The sequence below is a fragment of the Carettochelys insculpta genome, chromosome 1 (genome assembly GCF_033958435.1).
Source record: "Carettochelys insculpta isolate YL-2023 chromosome 1, ASM3395843v1, whole genome shotgun sequence".
In the NCBI taxonomy this organism is placed as follows: domain Eukaryota; kingdom Metazoa; phylum Chordata; order Testudines; family Carettochelyidae; genus Carettochelys; species Carettochelys insculpta.
Genome location: NC_134137.1, coordinates 260601255 through 260623219, shown reverse-complemented (window position 1 = coordinate 260623219; position 21965 = coordinate 260601255). Strand labels below are relative to the sequence as shown.

Sequence of the window (21965 nt, the reverse complement as noted above, 5' to 3'; positions counted from 1 at the left end):
TCCTTACGTCACAAGGTTCTTGAAGGGGCTGGTAAACTTGTACCCTCCTTGAAAACTGCTACCACTGTCGTGGACTTTGGACTTGGTACTCCACATGCTTTCGGGACCACCCTTCGAACCATTAGCCACGGTACCCCTCCGACTACTTAACATGAAAACGACCTTCCTTCTTGCGATTACGTCAGCCTGCAGGGTGAGCGAGCTCGCAGCAGTGATGGCAACGCCGCCCTGCACAGTATTCTCAAAGGAGGTGGTGATCTTACAGTTACACCCAGCCTTCGTTCCGAAAGTTTCCTCGGAGTTCCACATTAACGAACCAATAGTATTACCCTCGTTTTACTCGAAGCTTCACAGCTCCAGCAAGGAGGTGCGCCTACATCTCCTAGATGTGAGGAGGGCGTTGGCCTTTTACATAGACAGAACTAAGCCCTTCCGGAAGACGGACAGGCTTCTGGTGTGTCTCGCTCCCAGGTCGAAAGGGGAAGGCTTCTCTTCCCAGAGAATTTCAAAGCACATTGTGTCCTGTATAAAACTGTGCTATGAGCTTCGAAAGACCCCTTTGCTAGCCCCGCCCAGGGCTCACTCCTCCATCGGTGGCGGCATCAACGGCCTTCTTCAAGGGAATCGCGTTGAAAGACATTTGCAGAGCGGCGACTTGGTCATCCTACGACACCTTCGCCAAGGATTATGCCCTGCATCGGGTGTTCGATGAGGATACCCGTTTGTCGACAGCAGTCCTCTAGGGGGCAAGCTGCACATGAATCGAGTACCCACCTCCTTACTTGAGGTTACTGCTGGGTAGTCACCTACTGTGGAGCACCCACGGGGACCACTTGAAGAAGAAAGAAGTTACTCACTTGTAGTAACGATGGTTCTTCGAGATGTGTCCCCGGGGGTGCTCCACAGTAGGTGTGGGGCTTGCCCAGCGCCGCAGATCGGAATTCTTCTAGCAGTTTCCACTGGATCGCACATGCACCGATGCACGCCGCTCCCATGCGCGCCCTCGGTCATGTGCACGATCTGGTCCCTGCCAGTTCCTTGACCAACCACCCCAGATGCTCCTGAAAAACACCGGACAGAGATCCGAAGTGGGGAGGATGGGCAGGTAGCGGAGCACCCACGGGGACACATCTCGAAGAACCATCGTTACTACAAGTGAGTAACTTCTCTGTCTCTTGGGTAGGCAAATGCACCGGTAGTGTGCCACAGCACAGGGCAAATGGTACTCACAAGACAGACTGCTCGACGTCAACATCATGGCACTAAAGACAATCCATGGTGCACGTCTGCATTTTCTGAATGATCTAGACCATGGGTGTCCAACCTTTTGGCTTACCTGGGCCGCATTGAGTGAAGATAGTCTTGGGCCGCGTACAAAATATATAATATAGTTAATGTATATAAATCACATAATAATGTTAAAAGTTTACGATCTTGTGGGGCCGCATTACTAGCTGTCCAGGGCCACATGCAGCCCGTGGGCCGCAGGTTGGACACGCCTGATCTAGACTGATGAGGTAGAAATGAGATGATAATCCTTCAGTGCAGATTTACTAAGGCTGTGGAACGGTAACATCTTCCAACATATAGACATTTCTGTGGTTTACCTATTGTGACTTCAGCACACAGTTGCAGACTGCTTGTGCAGAAACTTCCTTTGAAACCACAAGTGGGAACTCAACAGCTTCAAATTCCATTGTATCTGCCAGATCTGGGACCTCATGAAGGTAGACGCCTGTGCGGCTTCAACCAATGGGAAAGGTTACCTCTTTTGCTCCAAAGAAGGATGTAACCACAGTTCCCTGGGAGATGTTCTGCTAGCATCTTGGTCCTGTGTCCTGTTCTAACCCTTAGGACCTTGCTTAAATTGAGACAAGAAGGGGCAGGGTCTTGATAGTGCCATCATGGCTGAGACTAGTTTCTTGGTGGTAGTCAGATTGATTTCCTTTCTCTGTGACAATGCCGCTCTGCCTTCCCCTGAAGAAGAATCTCCTATCAGAGAGTTCCTACTTCCTAATCCATCCCAACATTTTGTGTCTGAACCTGAAGTATTGGCTGCTAGATAGTTCTCGGGCATAGAATTAAATTGGTCAGACAATTTTAATTGTTTTCCTGCTAGGTAGAAGAGCATACTACTTTTAGGAGTTACTGGCAGACGTGGAATGCTTTCATTCCTGGTATTTTCACTGCTCCACTCCTAGCCTCTGACTCTCTACTCCCAAAGATCTTGTTGGCCTTAAAGGCACAAGGCCTATCGGTGAGCTCAGTTTGAGTAGGTGTGGAAGCCATTATAGCCTTTTATTTGGGTTTGTCTTTGCCTGTACAGTATAGTCAGCTTTCTTAAAGGTTTATGCAATTTACTTCCCCCTATTCAGAACCTCTCTTGTCTATAGGACCTCAATCTTGGCCTCACTGCATTGAGGTAATCCCCACAAGGGCTGCTTGATCTTTGTCTTTCCTGTCCCTCCAGACTTCATATGTAGTTGCCATTGCCTCAGTGAAGAGTGTCCCCAGAACTCAGAGTATTTTCTGCTCTATTTTAAAATTCAGAGTATTCATGGCAGACCCGCCGTGCATTGTTTTCTACCACGACTGAGTTGTGCTGTACTTCCATTTCATCTCCTGCCTAAAGCATCATTAGAATTTCATGTCCCCCAGAAGATTTGTTTTCAGTTTTTTTTACCTGAAGCCTTGTGCCTCAAAAAAGGAGGCTAGTGTGTGCACACTAAATATGGAGAGCCCCCTCAGCTTCTATCTCAATAGGATTAAGATCTCTGGGTTCTGTCTCAGACTGTATATTTTGCTTAAAAGGTTTAAGGGCCAGGTAATATCCATTCAAAGACTGAAGTAGGGTTGTATCTTTTGACCCACTGTGAGGTGGTGGGGTTACATTCCCCTTATAGGCCATGTCTACACTAGCCAAAAACTCTTTGAAATGGCCATGCAAATGGCCATTTCGAAGTTTACTAACGAAGCTCTGAAATACATATTCAGCGCCTCATTAGCATGTGGGCGGCCGTGGCATTTAGAAATTGACGCGGCTCGCCGCCGCGTGCCTCATCCAGACGGGGCTCCTTTTTGAAAGGACCCTGGCAACTTCGAAGTCCTCTTATTCCTATCTGTTCATAGGAATCAGAAGACTTCGAAGTAGCTGGGCTCCTTTCGAAAAGGAGCCCTGTCTGGATGAGCCGCATGGCAGCGAGCCGCGTCAATTTCGAAGTGCCATGGCCGCCCACATGCTAATGAGGTGCTGAGTATGTATTTCAGCGCTTCGTTAGTAAACTTCGAAATGGCCATTTGCATGGCCATTTCAAAGTTTTTGGCTAGTGTAGACATAGCCATAGAGTAACAGTCTACTTTTATAGCCTTCCTGAAGGATCTTCCCATAGCAGATACATGCAGGACTGCAATTTGGTCCTCTGTTCGCCAAATATGCCATCTTACCTGTGTCCAGAGTGATCTGCCTTGATTTCCTCTTCAGCATGCCACTCTACAATGCTGCTGCTGCTTGGGAATCTCCTCCAGTGGGGCACCCATAGGGACATATACTTGAAGAAGAAGTGGTTACTTATCTATGCAGTAACTTGAGTTCTTTGGGATATTTCACTTGAAATGCTCCACCTCCCGCTTTCATTTCCATCTGCGAGGCAGTCTTCCATTTTCTGCCCAGTGCCCAGAGCAGTGGATGCTGCTATTCATCATCTCCGTCAAGAGAGCACTGAAGGCACAACCATGTGGTAGAATAGCCACAGGGACAGACTCCTAGAAAAAGCCAACCTACTGTTCAGGCACATTACCTTTCCTTTTATATTGTTCAGATGGTAATGGATGCTCTAATTATGGTTTTGTTAACATTTTTCTGTTCCTTTCCTTTAAATTTTGTGTGTGCTCTCCAAAAGTCAAACGCTTCTTTAGAAAGCCTGAGCAAAATTCTTTTAATGATTTGAGTATGTTGTCATAATTTCAGATTGAAGTTTTTTTATTTTTACAAACCCAAGTGTATTTGAATTTAAAGATTAAATTTGTTCTAAATTAACACTATTGGCTCCATGTACTGTGCTTCAGAATTCCAACTGGTATGTCTTTCTGCCTCCCTTCATGTGTACCTTTCTGTGTTTTAATATTTATGTAAGTGTGGCTTTTATGCTACTACTGAAATTCACCATTTGGATCCCTAGCTCACTTATATTTGGACTTTGCAGATAAGTAAGTATCCTGTGACTCAGCTGAGATTGTTATCCTTTTTCATTAACACCAAGCTTCATAACTATTTTTTTCTATTTAACATTCAAATTACAATTTTAAATACATCTAGAAATACAGAAGCTAATTTTTTTTATCATTTTAGCTTGCCCAAATTATGTATCAAGGACCCAGTTTTGCTCTTGCACTCCACTGGCAGGGGTGGACTAGATGACCCATTAATAGGGTGGCTGATGGGTGCAGGCAGAAAGGACAGTTGCCCAGGGTCTGGCATTTTAAAATGGCCCAGGGCTCCTGGCTGCCACTGCTGCCGGAGCTGCAGGTTCCTTAAATCGCTGCTGGCAACCTTGAGTGTCATGGTCCAGGCGACATTGAGGACTGGGTGCTCGAAGCCCCACCCTTTCTGCCCAAAGACCTGCCCTTTCCAGGGGGCCCAGAACTGAGCCCATGAATCTCACTCAGTAAAAATTAAATAAAGGAGAATGTCTTAGTCAAACAGAATGTTGTTTTAAGAAATGTCCTGAGGCATTGTTGCAGATCTAGACGCATTTCTGGCAGTGGTTTTGGTAGTGATGGAAATAGTGGTGTAACTTTCATAGTGGGTCTAAGGGTAGAGGTATTTTCAGTGACTGCAAAATAGATATAGCTTACAATTCACATGTATGTGCGCACACACCTGCTAACATGAAGCTCTAAGTAAGAAATTAGTGGGGATGCATTGGGTGCAGGGACTCCCATGGGTTCATGCTTAATTATTTCAGGCTGAATTTGCCCTGATGTATCCTCCTGAAATTGTGTTATAAGCATGCTCTTACTCTTAAGCTATGTATTTTACTGTGTTAAACAATGCAAGTAACAGCTGAACAGTTTTGTTTAGTGTTTTGGGGTTTGTTTTTTGCTTTGTCCTCAGCCTTTACCAGCACAGGGTTTGACTGCCACACTTCTCCAGTATTCAGCCCTGCCAATCCAGAGTGTTCCATAGAAGATTGTTTGGCTCATCTTGGAGACAAAGTGTCCAAGGAAATGAAAGAACCTCTTCAGAAAGCACTACAGATCCTTCTTAGCAAGTAAGTTGCCATTTACTCTGCTTAGTAGGAAGGTACTTTTCTCTCTAAATTCTTATGGTTGCTGTTATGCTGGTTATTTGTTTTGGTATTGTTTCTCTTCCAGTCTTGCTTTGCCTGTTTGTCTTTTATTGACACACACCCACACCAAACACTCCTTTGCAGTTTTTAGCTTTAAGGCAGTTTTCAAACCCTTTTAACTTCCAAACATTTAGTCTCCAAGATTGACTTGACATACTTCAAACCACTGGTAGATATCTGGCAATCTCCTGTAAACCATAAATTTCCTAGATACTGGACTGTAGTCAAGTTAGCATTCCCACTTATTCTTACTATTAGATTCAGATGCTCTAAGTGCAATATCATGGGGCTAATGTTGATATCTCTGTATTTTAGGTACCCCAGATGTTGCTAAACTTGTCTTGGTTGCACATCTGCCAATGGAATTACTTCCACATTTTCATTGTGGGAACGTACTTCTCAGCTTGTTCCGCTCCTGGCCTTTAAAATGAGGGACAAGTAGGAAATAATAGAGAAGTTGCATTCAGGTAGCGCAGAAACGTGGTTAAATGTAAGTCAGCTTCTTTTGCTCTTTTGTTTTAATTCTTGTAGTGGGGTGGGTCCTCCAGGAGCCCACGTGAGACAGAAAAGGGATTATTTTATTTATTGATTCACTGCATTCTTTCAAGAGGGCGTGGGCAGTTGGGCTTTCTGTAGTGAATAAAGAACTGGCTTTTCATGTTGGGAATCAATGTTTAATTTCCAATAGCACACGTAACTGGTGCCTCAGTCTCTTAATTAAAGTGAGTCCTAGATAGTTTCTTTTGTTGCTTTTTTTGGAAAGTGTGAATGAGCAATCTTTGCATTTTAGGGGAGCCAGACTGACTTCCTCTAATTGCACTGGATAACAATGTAACTGTTGTCCAAAATTTGTGCATAGAAATCTTGGGCTGTGAAGCACCAGTTTGGGAGTTTGTCTCTGTAAATATAGCTATGATGACAGCATTGGAAAAAACAGGGCTCATCTGTTTCTGATTTGTAGATTTATACACCAATGGGGGCAGGGGGGAAATGAGATTGTCTGGTGTCCTCTGCCCGTTCTTTGAGTATTAGTCTCCCAGAACCTTTTTGTATAGCTGTTCCAGATATTTTTTTAAATGACAAGGTGCTGAAAGTTCAGAGTATCACTTGTCAAGTTTAAACTTCAGTTTTGAAATTGTGGGCTTTATAGCACCTCCATAGAGGTACAGGGGGTGTGAATCTCTGGGTCCTTAGGAGGTGACCTTAAGGTAGACTTTTAAGAGAGTGAACTGTGTAAATAGTTCCTTGAGTAGACCTTTCTTGCAGGGAGCTAAGTGGTCAAGTTGCTGACTTATTAAGTGAAATTGGTTAATGGACAGTGGATTGGCTCACTTTCTTGTGTATGAAAACTGGGTCTCATTTGTATTTGTACATAGATCAGTAAAGATCACACCACACTGAATCCCAAAGATGTTGTCCTTAGTTCTGTAGAAAAGGTCTCTTGTTACATCTGCAGCATCTGACCATGACTGTTTGGGCAGCCAGTCAGCTATGTTCCTTGATTTTACCAGATCAGAGGTCTGCAACCTGGGGCTCCAGAGCCGCATGCAGCTCTTTAAGGACTTCTTTGTCTCTCAGTGCTATATTTGCAAAGTAAAAAAAAAAACACAAAAACATGACTGGTGAACATCTAAGAGCCCCAAAATGAGCAACTCATATCTAAATAGCAAACGACATGTGATCTCGAAATGTTGGATAACTCCACCTAGCGTCCTCCAGAGAGAGAGAGAGAGAGAAGGTTCACAAGTGAAAGGCAGGAAGACAGTGGTACAAACACACACACAAAGTGAGGAAATAGAATATGTAAAGTTTGTGAATGCCCTGCAGTAAATGTATTGCATTACAAAATGTGTCCACTGTCCTTAAATTAGGTATTACAAAAAGTATGGTTTGATGTTATTTACTAAGGACTGTTTCGTACCATTATGCATTATGGCTCTTGAACTATTGTGTGTGGTTTTTGTTTTTTTTTTAAAAACCAAACTGCAAAAAAGGCTCTTTTTGCTGTTTTGATTGCCGACCACTGACCCAGATAAACATAGTGGCTAGACCACATACTTTGTCTTCAGAAGCTGATAAGTGCAACACCTTCCCTTATGTCTTGTTTTTAATGGACCATTAAATGAAGTTCAGTCTTGTGTATGGAAGTGCATAGTGCTGCCTATAGGCTATCATATCAGTTAATGGTGAAACTTGTCTAATTACTTGGTTCCACTTTAATTTTTTCTTGATGCAGTGCATAGGGATAATGAGAAGTCTGTGCTAAGCTCTCCAGATGCTAACTGATGTTTTAGTGATCCATGTGAGTTATTTGTGCTCAGAAACAGATTTTAGTTATTTCATTTGTCTAGCACAGAGTTTCCCAAAGTGTGGTCTGCGGCCCAGTACCAGTACTTGGAAGAAAAAAATACTGGTCCTTAGAAAATATACAAATTATCACTATGTAGTAGTATTATTGTCAATAAATAATAAATAGTGAAAATTTATTCATTTTTCATTCTTTTTTATATGTGTTCATATTTTTGGGCCTCAAAAAATGGTACTGGAAAAAAACAGGTCTCAACTGTATAAAGTTTGGGAAATCTTGTCTGGCATATTTATACATGTTCAGAAACCTGAGTTGTACTAAATCCTTGACACAGTTGTCTTTGTTGTAGTCTGATCTTATTAACTATTTGTGTGATCTTTTAGAAATCAACACAATAGCTTTCAGATGATGGCTTTGTACACAGGGATTCTCTTTTCCATTCCTATTTGTAAACAATAAACAGGAAATAGTTTATGGGCCATTAATTTCAAGAGAAACATTCCTCCTTTACAGATTTGAGTTTTTCTTTACCTGGCTCATAAAACTGGGTCTGCTTTGCTCTACTGAAAGAATAACTCTTGATAGCACTGAGAGATCAATACTATCCGGTTAATTTTCAAGAGGCACTTTCATTTTAAACTTCGTTTTACAAGCTTTGTAATTATTTTAAAAAAAATTACCCTTTGGACTTACATTAAGTGGAAGAAAATTAAATTTAACCCTATTCTTGAATTTTTGGTTGGTTGATTTGTCAAGGTTTTTCTTTTGGAGAAAGTTAGTCAAACTTTTTACACAAAATGTGAGGGAAAACTGTTCTTCCAGCAAAAAGACAAATCTGTGAAAACATCTTTATTTTGAGAAAGAGAAAGGTGTCTTTGCAGCCTGAATTGCAGCTTGTTCCTTTTGCCACGTATGAAATAATTTTGGTTTTGAAATAAAACTGTACAAAATTAAATAGATATTGAATAAAATATATTTAACTGCAAAACTCTGAGTTTGGACAGTAAATGGATCAGTTTGATCTGAGAAGATACGCTAGTATGTTTCCCTCGTTGTTTGAAGGTGCAGATATACTTGAATACCGCAAGTTGCTCTGTTAAGTTTTCCACTGCTAAGAGGTCATGGGCCCTTTCCATGTTCTAATAAAAGTTTCTATATTTTATCTTTTAAAATAGCTGGACCTTTAAATCAGAGGGAGCTCTGCTGATCAACTATTTCCTGCAGCAATAAAGCTGTTGAATTTTCTAACTTGTTGCCAGTGCACAAAGTTACAACATGCCATTTTTCTGTATTTTAAAAAAATAAACTCCAAATAATGTATTGTAAGATTAGGAGACCATCGTGTGAGTCATGTAGGCTATTGGATTCATTTATGATCATTGAAGGGTGAACAAGTGAACCATAATGATGGGTGTACTCTTTCAAAATTAAGCTGTGTCAGAGCTGTAAGTATTTGGGTGGATGATCTGGAAACATCTGCTGTTGTAGGTTGTTTTTGTAATAGAAAGGGCTTTCAATATAAAATCTTTAGTAAGTTGGTTTACTTGAATGCGTAGCGGCCTTCCTTTGCATGATTACATAAAAGATAAAGGTTTGTTTTCTTCTTCTGTTAACTTGCCCCATAGAACGTCATTGGATAAAACTAAAATATCAATAGCCTGCAGCCATATTGCCATGGGATGTAATCAGGTCAGATTTCAATATAAACTAGTTGGAATACCAAAGAAAATGTGCACCATAAACATGCCTGTTTAGAAGACTGGAGCTGCTGTTTAGTCTCCTAATGTGATGCCTACCTTCTCTGTGTGATTGCTTTCCTCGACCCTTCACTTAATGTAAAACTAAATATGAAAAGAACCAGTGTACGAAGAAAAATCAAGACTGTGTACTTAAGATAAGCCAAAATTACAGTTCCCAGAGCAAATTTCATTGATTTTTTTCTACCTGTTTTCACTACATGATGATATGTAAATATGTGCAAAAATAACACTAATGTGTTTAGGTAGTGTGTATGTTGAGCCATTCTGAAATTTAAAAACAAAAAAAAAAACCAAAAGAATCAATTCTGTACAGGGCACAAAAGTGGAAGTCTCCCAGTGTTGCAGGTATAACAATTCTGCAGTAGAGAGCCTGGCAGCTCCAGGAGCCCGGACAGGAATCCAGTATCTCAGAGCTTCTAGACCAGGGGTGGCCAACATGTGGCCCACAGGCCAGAATCTAGCCTGTGAAGGCCTTTCCCACAGCAGCAGTGCCATTTTACGCAAGTTGACCAAAGTAAGCGTGGGGTGCAGGGTGTAGCCACGCTGGGGCAGGGGTTGGCAACCTGCAGCTCTTAAGGAGCCACTTGCAGCTCCCTTCCCTGCTGTGGATGAAGTCATGGAACTAAATTTAATTAGTTTAACAGATGGCAGGGAGGGATTCAGCCATTAAAACAATTAAATTTAGGTCCATTGTTTTAGCATGGCAGGGCAGAGAGCTGCCCATGCTGCAGATGGGGGGAAGTGAGCAGGAGAGCTGGGGGAGGGGCGGTCAAGTCTGCTCCTGCTGGAACTGGGCAGCTGTGCCGAGAAGGAGACGATGGGTGTGGAGGAACAGCAGCAGCGTGTGGGGCTTCTGAGGCAGGTTAATTCTGGGGATGGGGGCATGGGTTTGGGGGCTGAAAGGAGTTAATCCTGTGGATGGGAGGAGGGCAGGTTTGGGGCTGAGAGAGGTTAAGCCTAGGGATGGGGGAGGGCGGGTTTGGGGCTATTTTGTGTTTGGCCCCCAGAACACGTAAAAATTGCCATGTGGCCCCCGATGCAAAAAAGGTTGGCCACTCAAGTTCTAGACTCTGCAGCTGGGACTCTTCCAGATTCCTGGGTCCCTGCCATGGAGCTAGGAGCCTGGAAGTCCTAGACATAGCTCCCAAAATCCTTGGTTCTGGGGCAGCCTTACCATGTGCTCTGTCCTGAGCTGAGGACCCTGAGCTTCCTGACTCCCAGACCAGCTGAATGTCAATTTCATGCATTTTTGTTTCATGAACACAATATTTTAGTGTTTCTGAAATCAAATTTTTCTGCTTTCTGGTTTGCCAATAGGTATTGGCAATTTTATTTGCCTTCTGAATTGGAGTAAAAGCAAACTCAACTTCTCCCAAACAGAAATCCACAAGTTTTTGCCAGCTCATATGTGTATTATACTGTGATCTATAAACAGATCTGCTTTTATTAGACACTCCTTTTGTAACCTTATAATCCTTAGATGAGTGATTATTTCCTAATTGTGTGTTGAAAAGGAATCTAGCATTTCCTGTAACAGATCAGTGAATCTGCTAATCCTGTATCCTGCATTAGATAGGAGATGATGCCAGATTTTTCATTTTAAAAGCCTGTGGTTTATCAAACTATGTGCAGACCAGTACTATTGGCAGAGGGATATGCTGCCTTGACCCATGTTATATCTTATACCCTGAAGCATGAGATGTCATAGTTCTTGAAACTGTCACTTAGCTAGTATAACTGCATATGCATTCAGTGGATGTGTGAACATTTAGTTATTTGGGAACAGAAGTTTAATCTTTAGGTGTTTTTGGCTTTGGTTTTTTGGGTTTTTTTTTTTCCCCTATATAAACTTTGGTGTTGGTTTAATTCCTTCAGGCCAGTGACTTATCAGGAATATCAAGAATGCACTCAGGAGACAGCTGCTCATGTCAGTGGATGGAGCAAGGTAATAACTGAATTACCTTAACTTTGAGTTTGTAACACTTTGTTGTTAATCGGTAAGAATTTCCACTATAAAACTCCCATAGCAGGACATATACACTTGTGGACGTCACAGATTTAGTAGCAACTCAGAACCAGAAATAAGGGGGTTGCTGACTAATATCTCCTCCCCTCAAAAAAGGTGTGTGTGTAGATATGGCACAATTCTTGTATTTTTTTCTGGACTACATTTGAATGCCTTTGCTATTTATGAATATAATGTTATGGTGGTGTTGGGTAAGTAGTAAGATGGAGAGAATGAAAGCTGATGTTGCTTGACATTGATGCCTGAATGCTGTTTTAGTAAAAACTTTGAATTCCCTAAGAAGCATTTACTGTTGTTGCAGATCTGTTGTGAAAAATGAGTGTTTCCATTATACTTCTCTGCAACCCCTTCTTAGTTTTTTTGTTAAGTTTTAAAATTTTTACATTTGTTAATCTAGTTCTGAGAAAAATAAATGTTTTTATGCTCCAGAATTGAGGTGTTACTATTTCAGAAAATTGAATTAATCTTCCCGCAGCAACCTTAACATCACTATGTGTGTGAACTGCTAGAGGGCTTTTTAATCATGTCATCACACTACCTGTGATGACTGATTTTGCTGGTACAACAGAACTGGTAAAATAGAACTTTTCTATTATCTCTGAGGCCTGTGCATACCACTTTGCACTACTTCATATGATCCATCTCTCTAGAGCTATGTTTCTTAGAGGATCTGAAGACTTTGGAAAGTGACATAATCATCATCATCAACAGCAGCAGCCCTGGGTTCAGTGCTGTTGGTGTCTGATGCCTCCCTCACTATATCATTCCATCTTCCCCTGTCCAGTGTGGAGTGTCTTAGTTTCTGTACACTAGCTCCGCACCAATCTACTAGTTCATCTACCCATTCTCTGTGGGGTCTGTCTCTCCTATTCTAACCATCCATTATGCACAGTACCAGGGTCTTGACCTTTCATTCATTGATTCATGCCTGACTAGCTGTAAATTCCTTTTGTATAACCTTCTGCAATAGGTTGTCTTTTGGCTGTATCTTCCTATGTAATTTCTCATTGGTGACCTTCTGCATCCATCCTGTTCTCAGGATCTTTCTATAACAACTCCTCTAGAATGCCAATATCCTTTTCTTCAAATCTTTTATCACCCATGTCTCACATCCATACAACTTGCTGCTGAATGCACAGGTTTTCAAGAGGCTTAGCTTCATTCCGAAGCCAATCGCTTTGCTTTTCCAGATCTTGTCCATTGCCTTCAAACTCGCTTTTTCTTCTACTGTTCTAGTAGCTATTTCTTTCTTACAGTGTAGCTCATGCATCATGTTGCTCACCAGATACTTGAACTACTGTTTTCTAGTTTGATCCCGTCTACATTGATCTTCCTTCCTATTTCCTTATCTCCAAATACCATTGTCTTCATTTTATCGATGGTCATAATCAGTTTGTACTGCTTTCCCTTCCTCATTTAGCACCTGCACCGTTCTCACTAGCACACCTTCATCTTTCTCGATGATAGCTATATCATCCACGAACCTCCAGTTGTTAATTCTCATTCCGTGCATCAATATACTTTCTATCTCTTCCTTGATCTTGTACATTGCTCTCTCTAGGAGCGTGATGAAGATACTCAGCAATATCTGATCTCGTCTCATACCTCTGCTCGTTCTTAACCAGCTTCCCAACTCTCTGTATGTTCTCACTGCTGCCTCCACATTGTTGTTGTTGTTATCCTTCAACAACCTGTCTCATCCAATGGCTAACTGTTCAGCAGTTTTTGGCACCAGAAATGATCAGTGAACTAGGTGCATGACATTGCAGCTACTTTAGAGCTCAGAATCCTGTCAGCTAGGTGGCTTATTGGATCGCAAGTTCTTTAGAAAAGATAGGTGGAGCCAAGGAGAAAAATTTTTCTCCCTTCTCCTTGTAACCTTCTTTTAAGTACTTGAAAACTGCTATCATGTCCCCTCTTGTCTTCTCTTTTCTAAACTGAAAAAACCCCAGTTCTTTCAGTCTTCCTTCATAGTTCATGTTCTCTAGACCTTTAATCATTTTGTTGCTCTTCTCTGACCTCTAACTTCTCCACATCTTTCTTGAAATGTGGTGCCCAGAACTGGATACGGTACTCCAGTTGAGGCCTAATGAGTGCTGAGTGGACCAGAAAAATGACTTCCCATCTCTTGCTCTCAGTGCTCCCGTTAATGCATCCCAGAATCATGTTTGCCTTTTTTACCACGGCATCACACTGTTGACACACATTTAGCTTGTGGTCTGCTCTTGACCCCTAAATCCGTTCCTGCAGTACTCCTTCCTAGACAGTCACTTCCTGTTTTCTATGTATGAAGCTGATAGTTCCTTTCTAAGTGGAATACTTTGCATTTCTCCTTTATTGAACTTCATCCTGTTACCTCAGACCATTTCTTCACTTTGTCCAGATAATTTTGAATTCTGACCCTCCAAAGCAGTTGCAGCCTCTCCCAGCTTGATATCACCTGCATATTTAAGTATACTCTCTATGCCAACATCTAAATCATTGATGAAGTTATTGAACAGAACTGGTCCCAAAACAGACCCCTGCAGAGCCCCACTTGTTATCGCCTTCCAGCATGACTGTAAACCATTTATAACTACTCTGAGAATGGTTGTCCAGCAAGTTATGCAGCCACCTTTGTTAGTCCCATCTAAGTTGTTTCCCTACTTTATTGATAAAGATCATGCAAGACCATGTCAGATGCCTTATTAAAGTCTAGGTATACCGCATCTACCACTTTCGTGAGTTTATCCCTTCAAATCTTAGCCATTCTCCTGTGTTGGAGTTTTCGGTCTTCTGAATGTCCTTGTTGCTTGCAGCATGAGAGGGAGAAACCCCCAAGTGTGGGGCCACTGTGTTCTGTTTTACATCCTTAGGCCCATGTGCTTGGCAAACACAAGTCCAGTTGTGTCTGGGGGGCACACAGCTAAGTCCGAAAGTGAAGCAATACCCTGATGTATCTCCTTTGAGTTAAGTCATTAGAGTGTACTCATCTACTGGACAATGGGTGGTGATGTCTATTCAGCACCCACCAGGATGTTGGTGACCTGCTTTGTCATTGTCCTGGAGAGCCAGTATAATTTAGTGACGACCCTATACAGGTTGCGCCTCCTTCCTCCGGACCTGAGTGGTTCCAGATCAGGGGGGCTCAGGCTGACTGCCTGGAAGGGCCCCCCCCACTCCTGCTGGGCTCCCCCACAGGGCTGCTGGGCTCTTCGCTATCTGGCAAGGGTCCCTGCCGCTGCGGGTCTGCTGGAGAGTCTCCATGACCCAGCTGTCTGCCAGCTGTGGGGTTCCTGGGGTTTGTCAGTGGGGCTACTGGAGTTCCCCCAGCCAGGCAGGGTTCCTATGACTGGGTCTGCTGGCAGGTCTCCATGCCCCAGCTGGCTTCCCGACGTAAGGTTGCCTGGGTTCTCACAGCTGGGGTCCTGCAGTTGCTGGACCAGTGATGTTGCTGGTCGAGGGAGTTTCAACCTGTAACACATTCTCATAACTTAATATGCATTAACAATATACATATTTAGGTAGAACATTGATTTTCAACAGATCATAATCATTCCCTGATACCTCACATGGCCTGTTTTATATGCAATATCATAATTATACACAGTTATATAAAAATGAACAATATAGGAGTTACAGGTCATTCCAAAGTATGGAATGTAACATGACCCTTGGTGGATATCATTTTGTTTCCCATCAGATAGATTTTTTTAAAAACAGAGTACATCAGTGTGTGTGCAGTATGACAACCTTCAATATAGGTTAGCCAATGGGAACATAGAACGTTAAAATTCTGGCAGTGGTTTTAATGTAATGTAGAAATATTGTCTCAAACTTATTCTCATTTGTTTCTCTTATAATTTAGAGAGAGAGGTTATTTTCTTGTTTGCTTTAACATGTTAAATAGTTTCTATTGGAGATAATGAGTTTAAATTTATAGTATCCTCTGTTCTTGACTGCAACCTACCGCTAAGGAAAGACTAAAGAGACATTTAGTTACAAGTCTAATAAAATTGTATAAAAGTAGAAAATAGTGAACTGAGCTTTCGACATTATTACCAAAGCATAAGAAATACTTTATTAATTAAATGCAGGAACAAATAATCATAATGGTATTTTATTTCCAGAACTGAAATGCTTACCAAAATTACTTAAGAACTTAATAGTGTGCTACCCATGTAACTTACTAGAACTGAGGTTTATCAGCCTTGGACTTTATGCCAGGTAGGTCTTCCACCTTTAGGTTTGATTATTCATATCTTTAAAATGCAAGCCTGTGGCAAACCCTTTGAGCCAGTGGGGGTTCTGGTCCTGAACTAACTTTCAATTGAGAATCTCTGTCAAAATACGTCTCAGATACTTGCAGCTTTGTCTGGTAAACCTGCCTCATCAAGACAAATATTCCATAGCACCTATTAGGATTAACCATCCAGAGATGTCTGATTTTATTTTGAGTGTGAAATGTATAATCCGCAATGTACTGTTTTAGCAAACCAAAATGGAAAGTTTATAGTATAAATACAGTATATGCTTATCATTCCTGAAGCATATGGATGCTTCACAGAAGGTGTAGCACTTCCTCTGATAATATTTCTAGTTTGAGTAGATGGAGTAAGGGTTTATTGGTTTAAATTCCTCTCTGCTTTCTGGACTCTCTCGCTCTCTCTGTGTGTGAGTTAAAAAAGGCACTTAGAATAAGAGAGAACATGTCAGGTGTCTGAACACGCTATAAAAAGGTCTTTCCCAGTTCTTACGTGTTTTTCGTCTTTGGCAGAGAAGTTGCTAAGATAAAATGGCAAACTCTATAGTTGTAAGTGGAGGTGTCTTGTAAAATCTAATTGATAGGTTTATTACAAATTTATGAGGCTGGAGTAGTAAGACTAGTAGGAGCACTTGCTATGTGCCTGTTATAATTCCTATTTTATTTTCAGAGCCCCAAACATTTTGTGGGAGTGAAGGTTTGGAAAACATTCCTTTTTGAGAAATTGTCTACTCCTTTTATTTTTATTACCAGGGGCACTTTGCATAGGAATGGAGACTGTTTTCAGTGGAGATTAGTTGCTCCTCATGTTCACTTCTGCCACCTAAAATGGTTGTTGCAAACAGAGGGATGCCATTTCAGGAGGGGAAGCCAACAATAAGAAAAGATAAATTTCTAAGAGGGACAGATTATATTTCTGTGCAAAATATCTCCAGTAGTAAAAATCTGACGCAAGGGAGCAAATATGATATCAGATATTTCTAAAAAGAATAGTTTTTCAAAATTTTCCTCACTCATACCTGAAGTAATATTGGATCTTAACTTGTGCTGAAGTGTTCTGTCAGGTTTGCTTACACCAAGGATAGCAAAGGTGTCATTAAGCCTCTTAGTAAAATGCTAAAGAGGGATAGTGAATTAAAATAAGACCTTGCTTGACTAACAGCAAGCATCTGAACAAATATCTTTCATTCCCATTCCGTACTTCCTGATGTATCACCAGTCCAAAAGATTACATGACATGTCAATGAACCAAGGATGCACAGTAGGTGCTGCAGAAAACAGTAATAGAAAGGTGAAACACACGTGCATTTATCTTCCTTCAAGTGGAGTGCTTGGGCGCACATTTTATCTGTATATGATTAATCTGGATTAGAAGAAATAAAACTGGAGATGGAAAGATGAAGAGTTTTTTTTTTCTTTTTAATTGGGAAAACAAAAAAAAGCTGCAGCCACTTTGTTCAGCATAGCATCTGGCAGTTTGTGCAATGCTTTTCTTAAACAGAGAGCCTGTGACTAATACTGGAAAAATCTTTCATGCTCAAACTAGTTTGAGGTTTCTGCTCCTAGATGAAAAATGGTGTGCAGTGTAATTTGTAAGGGAAGGGCAAAAACCGTAGACTTAAAATGTAAAATATTACAAACTGTATCCTTGTCTGTTGAATGGTTAAGACAGCACACCCCAACATTGGCAGGGCAGTAGTCTACATTTTAAGAGTACATGCCAGTTTTGTGTTTAGGTTTTTATGAACTTGTTTGCAGTTTTAAATAGTTATAAAAATGTCTTAGCCAGGCAAGGCAACCAGAGGGAAGAGGAGAGTGGGGGATTAATGGGGCAACTACCCTGGTGCCCAGAGATACAAAAGGACCCAGAGCTTCCATCTGCCACTACAATGACTGCTGTAGCAGCCAGAGCCCAGGGCCTTTAAATCACTGCTGGAGCACTGCATGTTGTGCTCCAGGTACTGTTCACAGCTGGAGCAGAGTATGCCGTAGTTCTGGTGGTACTGAGGGTTGGCTGCCCCCCACCCTCTCACCTTGTGCCTGAGGCCCTGCCAGAGGCATGGAGCAGGGCCCTCTCTTATCTTGCCCAGGCGCCTGGTGAGGCTTTTGGCCTTGCTGGCTTTAGCAAAAATGTTTAAAAATTAGTTTTCAGTTAAAAGCTAACCAGACAGTTTCAACAGGTTTCCACCTTTTGTCTCCTAAACGCAGCCAAGCATCATGAAGGCTAAATGTCCTCAAAGTATTTGCCTGGATTTGTATTTAAAATTAATTTTGCTTTAACATTTATTTTATTTTATATAATGTTAAAGGGAAGTTGTTGTCATTAATGTTAGTGCTTCTAAACAGTTAACAAGTTAAATTAGTATCACAAGCAAACTAACTCAAAGCTCAGTAAAAATTGTTGCTAATGCTTCTGCTCCAAGAGTTCAGCAGTGAAAAGGAATACACCTTGGCATGGAAAACTGTAGGCATCTATTTTACCAATTAAGCATTATATTTTAGTATAAAATACAGTATAAACAGATGGACGGAATACTGCTCTGAGCTCTACAACCATAACTCCAATGGAGATCCTAACATTCTGAAAGTTAATAACCCAACAGAAGAAACTAATGGGAGGAAGTTGAAGCGGCCATTAAATTGCTAAAGGCAGGCAAATCACCTGGCATAGATAACATGCCATCTGAATTTGTAAAAAAAAATGGAGGTAGCAGTATGGTTGACATACTCATGATGATTTGCAATAAAATATGGCAGAGTGGAGAATGGCCAACAACTTGAACTCAGTCACTAATTATGACGCTTCCTAAAAAAGGAAACCTACAGTTGTGTGACAATTACAGGACCATCAGCTTAATGAGCCACCCTAGTAAGGTGATGCTGAAAATCATACTGGACAGATTAACGCCCCCAGGCTTAGAAGATTATTTCTGTAGAACAAGCCGGTTTTTGGTCAGGCAGGAGTACCATTGAACAGATTTTCAACTTATCTATTCTGTGTCAGAAATACAGTTCACATCAGCAAGACCTGTACCATGTTTTTATTGATTTTTTTAAAGGCCTTTGACAGAGTTTGGCACACAGCACTATGGGCAGCAATGAAGCAATTTAACATCAACAGTAAACTTTGACATAATTAAAAATTTATACAAAAAGGTCAGTAGTGCAGTGGTATTCAGTGGTGCCGTTGGTGCCTGGTTCTGTACCACTGTAGGAGAGCGACAGGGCTGCATACTCTCTCCTACCCTTTTCAACATCTTTCTGGAACATATCATGATAGATGCTCTAGATGACCACACGGGAGCCATAAGCATTGGTGGTCAATCTATAACCAACTTACACTTCACAGATGACATTGTTGGACTGGCAGGGAGTGAAAAAGAACTAGATAACCTTGTTAAATGCCTAGATAAAACTTCAATGAAATATGGCATGGAAATAAATGCAGAAAAGACAAAACTCATGACCAACAATCCTCAGAGCATATCTGCACAAATATCTATAAAACAACAGAAATTGGAAGAAGTAAAACAATTTAAATACCTTTGGTCGATCATCTCTAATGCAGGTACAAAACCAGAACTACTTACTAGAACAGCAATAAAAACCGTGGCAATGGCAAAATTAAAACCAGTCTGGAAAGACCAAAACGTAGTAAGACTCATGCAAGCTCTTGTACACTCCATCTTTTTATATGCTTGTGAGACTTGGACTCTGCCAGCAGAACTAGAGCGCAAGATCAAGGCCCTTGAAATGAGGCTGTACCGCAAGCTTCTTAACATTCCGTACATGGCACGTATTAGTAACGAAGAGGTGAGACACATCAACAACTCCACAATAGGACCTCATCACAACCTATTATACAGAGTGAAAAAGAGTAACCTAAGATGGTATGGACACACAATGAGATCATCAGGCCTGTCCAAGACCATACTGCAAGGTACAGGAATGGCAAAAGGAGACGTGGCAGACAGAAAAAGCAATGCATAGATGATGATAAAGAATGGATAGGGACGACCTTTGCTGCAACTCAAGAACTGGCACACAACCGGCGAAGATGGAGAGACATTATAAGGAACGTTGTCATGAAGGCGCCCCAACGACCTCGGTTGAGGGACTGATGAGGTGCATTATTGTATTTTATCATCAAGTGAAAATGAATGCCTACACAACAGTTGCTAAAGTATAGATTGTATTGTAGAAGATTTGGTCCCTAGTATGTTGTAAACTCACTAAATTAAGCTGCGTATTAAATTTGGGTTATTAAAAACAAAAGAAATGTAAAACAAAAAAAAACCTTTACCAAACTTAAGCTGTTAAAGGTTACATCTCACAGATCAAAAACACCAACAGAAAAAAATCACACCACAAAGACACTAGGAAGTGACAGTACAGAGTTAAACGCCTAAGTGTCAAGAAAAGAAAAATGAAGTGTGTTAAAAGAGACTGGTCAAATACATCTCATTCTACCATATATGAACAATTAAGTTGGCTGTCAGCTAAAAACCCCTATCGGTTAAGTTGAACTTGGCTGCTATGTAAAAGCAGCTGTATTAGAGCTGTCTTTTGGTGGTATTGCTGTACATCATTTACAATGTGCATAATGTTGTCAAACTATTCAATAAATGAATGGCAGCAAGCAATGTGAAGGTAAAAATAAATAAATAAATTGTTGCACAGCAGTTATGTGTCCTGGCCCTATATATTGATAAGATAGCAAAAGGGGACATGCAGGTGCAATAGCTGTCTGTCGTCCTATGTTGCTCCACATTCAGCTCCTGGCCTAGTGACAGGAGTGGAAAATCTTTAGCACTCATCTCTGAGGAGCTTGAGCCATACTAGGCTGTGACAGCCTATAGGCAAGTTGGGTAGAGCTAATTTACAGTAAGCCTTACTGATCCCTAGACTCTACATAGCATGATGACTCAAAGCAACCTTTGCATATGCTTCCACACTATACTAGGCCTTCAGTCAGGCCTAAAACAGACTCTCTTTAATGGTGTTGGTCTACAAAAATATTTATTAATTGACTAAGAAATGAGTATGCACATGCGCTTGATCAGCTTGGTATAGAATTAGGAACGTGTCATATTTAAACAGCACAGTTTTTTCATAGAACCTATGCACCATGCAAATATCAGGAGAAAGGTGACTGCACCAAATATAGCTGTATTTATTGTTCTCAGTGGAAAAATATATAATGTTTCCAGTATTTTAGAGCTGTCTAGTGTCTCTAGACTCTCTGTAGGCTGTTAACTGGCTTGATCGACTAGCTAGTGGGTATTTTAAATTGGTGTGGGCAACAAGCTAACAGTAATTCACCAGAGTTAACCCTTCATGGGCCTCTGGTTCTTTATTTACCTGTGCATCTGTACATATAGCCACTTGCAACTTCCGTTGGCCACAGATTGCTGTTCCCAACCAGTGGATGTTGTGGGAAGTGATGCGGCAGTAACACCTCTTTTGCAGCTCCTGTTGGCTGGGAATGGCGATCTGCGGCAAGGGAAGGTTTAAGCAGATATACTTGTGGATGCACAGATCAAGTAAGTGCTGGTGCCCCACTAGGGGATAACACCAGCAAACCGCATTCAGTCCACTCATTGCCCAGCCCTGTTCTAAATGAAAGTCTTCAGTCTCCAAGGCAAAGCTATGTTAGGAAAATAAGTGAATTTCAGATGAGCAATTCTAGCTATGGTGTTTGAGTAGCTAGAATGGATGTATCTGTCACCTTATTTTCCTGGTGAAGAGTTAGTCTCTATACTCTTGCATTGACCTCCTGTACTCCATGCAATAGCACAGGGGTCAACAGCCAACCCTAGAGAGAGCGGTTTTGTTTTTTTTTTGTTTTTTGTTTTTTTGCCATATCTTCACTGTCTTTGTGGGCTTGGTATAAAAGGCAAATCAGACAAATATTCTGCTGGCAGATTCATGTACAAGAGTGTCTGTTTTTTCATGAATGTCACACCAGGAGGAATATTTAGCTACAGAGGTTTTATGTTTTAGTTCTTGGGAATTTCAGTGGTGAAAAATGCTTTCTCCCCAGTGACTGTTTATATAAAAGTAAAATGTAAGAGCCTTAAGTCTTTTTCTGTGCTATTTAAATGAGATACTTTTTGGTTTTTGGTTTTTTAAGGAGCAACCTTATTTCAAAGGGTGAAATATACTTTCTTTAAAATGATCTAATCAGCCTACCAAAACAGAAAAGCAGTCCAGTAGCACTTTAAAGACTAACAAAATAATTTATTAGGTGGTAAGCTTTCGTGGGACAGACCCACTTCTT

General features: G+C 41.2%; 1 protein-coding gene across 3 annotated transcripts in view; it reads left to right on the top strand.

The window, feature by feature from the left end:
* Positions 1 to 21965, top strand: part of BCL2L13 (BCL2 like 13) — an 84907-nt gene that overhangs the window by 31944 nt on the left and 30998 nt on the right. For 2 of the 3 annotated variants that reach the window (XM_075005667.1, XM_075005676.1), the window contains exons 4-5: positions 5114 to 5270; positions 11292 to 11361. In XM_075005667.1, the coding sequence (XP_074861768.1) occupies positions 5114 to 5270; positions 11292 to 11361 (227 nt within the window). Of the gene's footprint in view, positions 1 to 5113; positions 5271 to 5663; positions 5836 to 11291; positions 11362 to 21965 lie in introns of those variants that run through there. The other variant, XM_075005685.1, reaches the window with a different exon arrangement.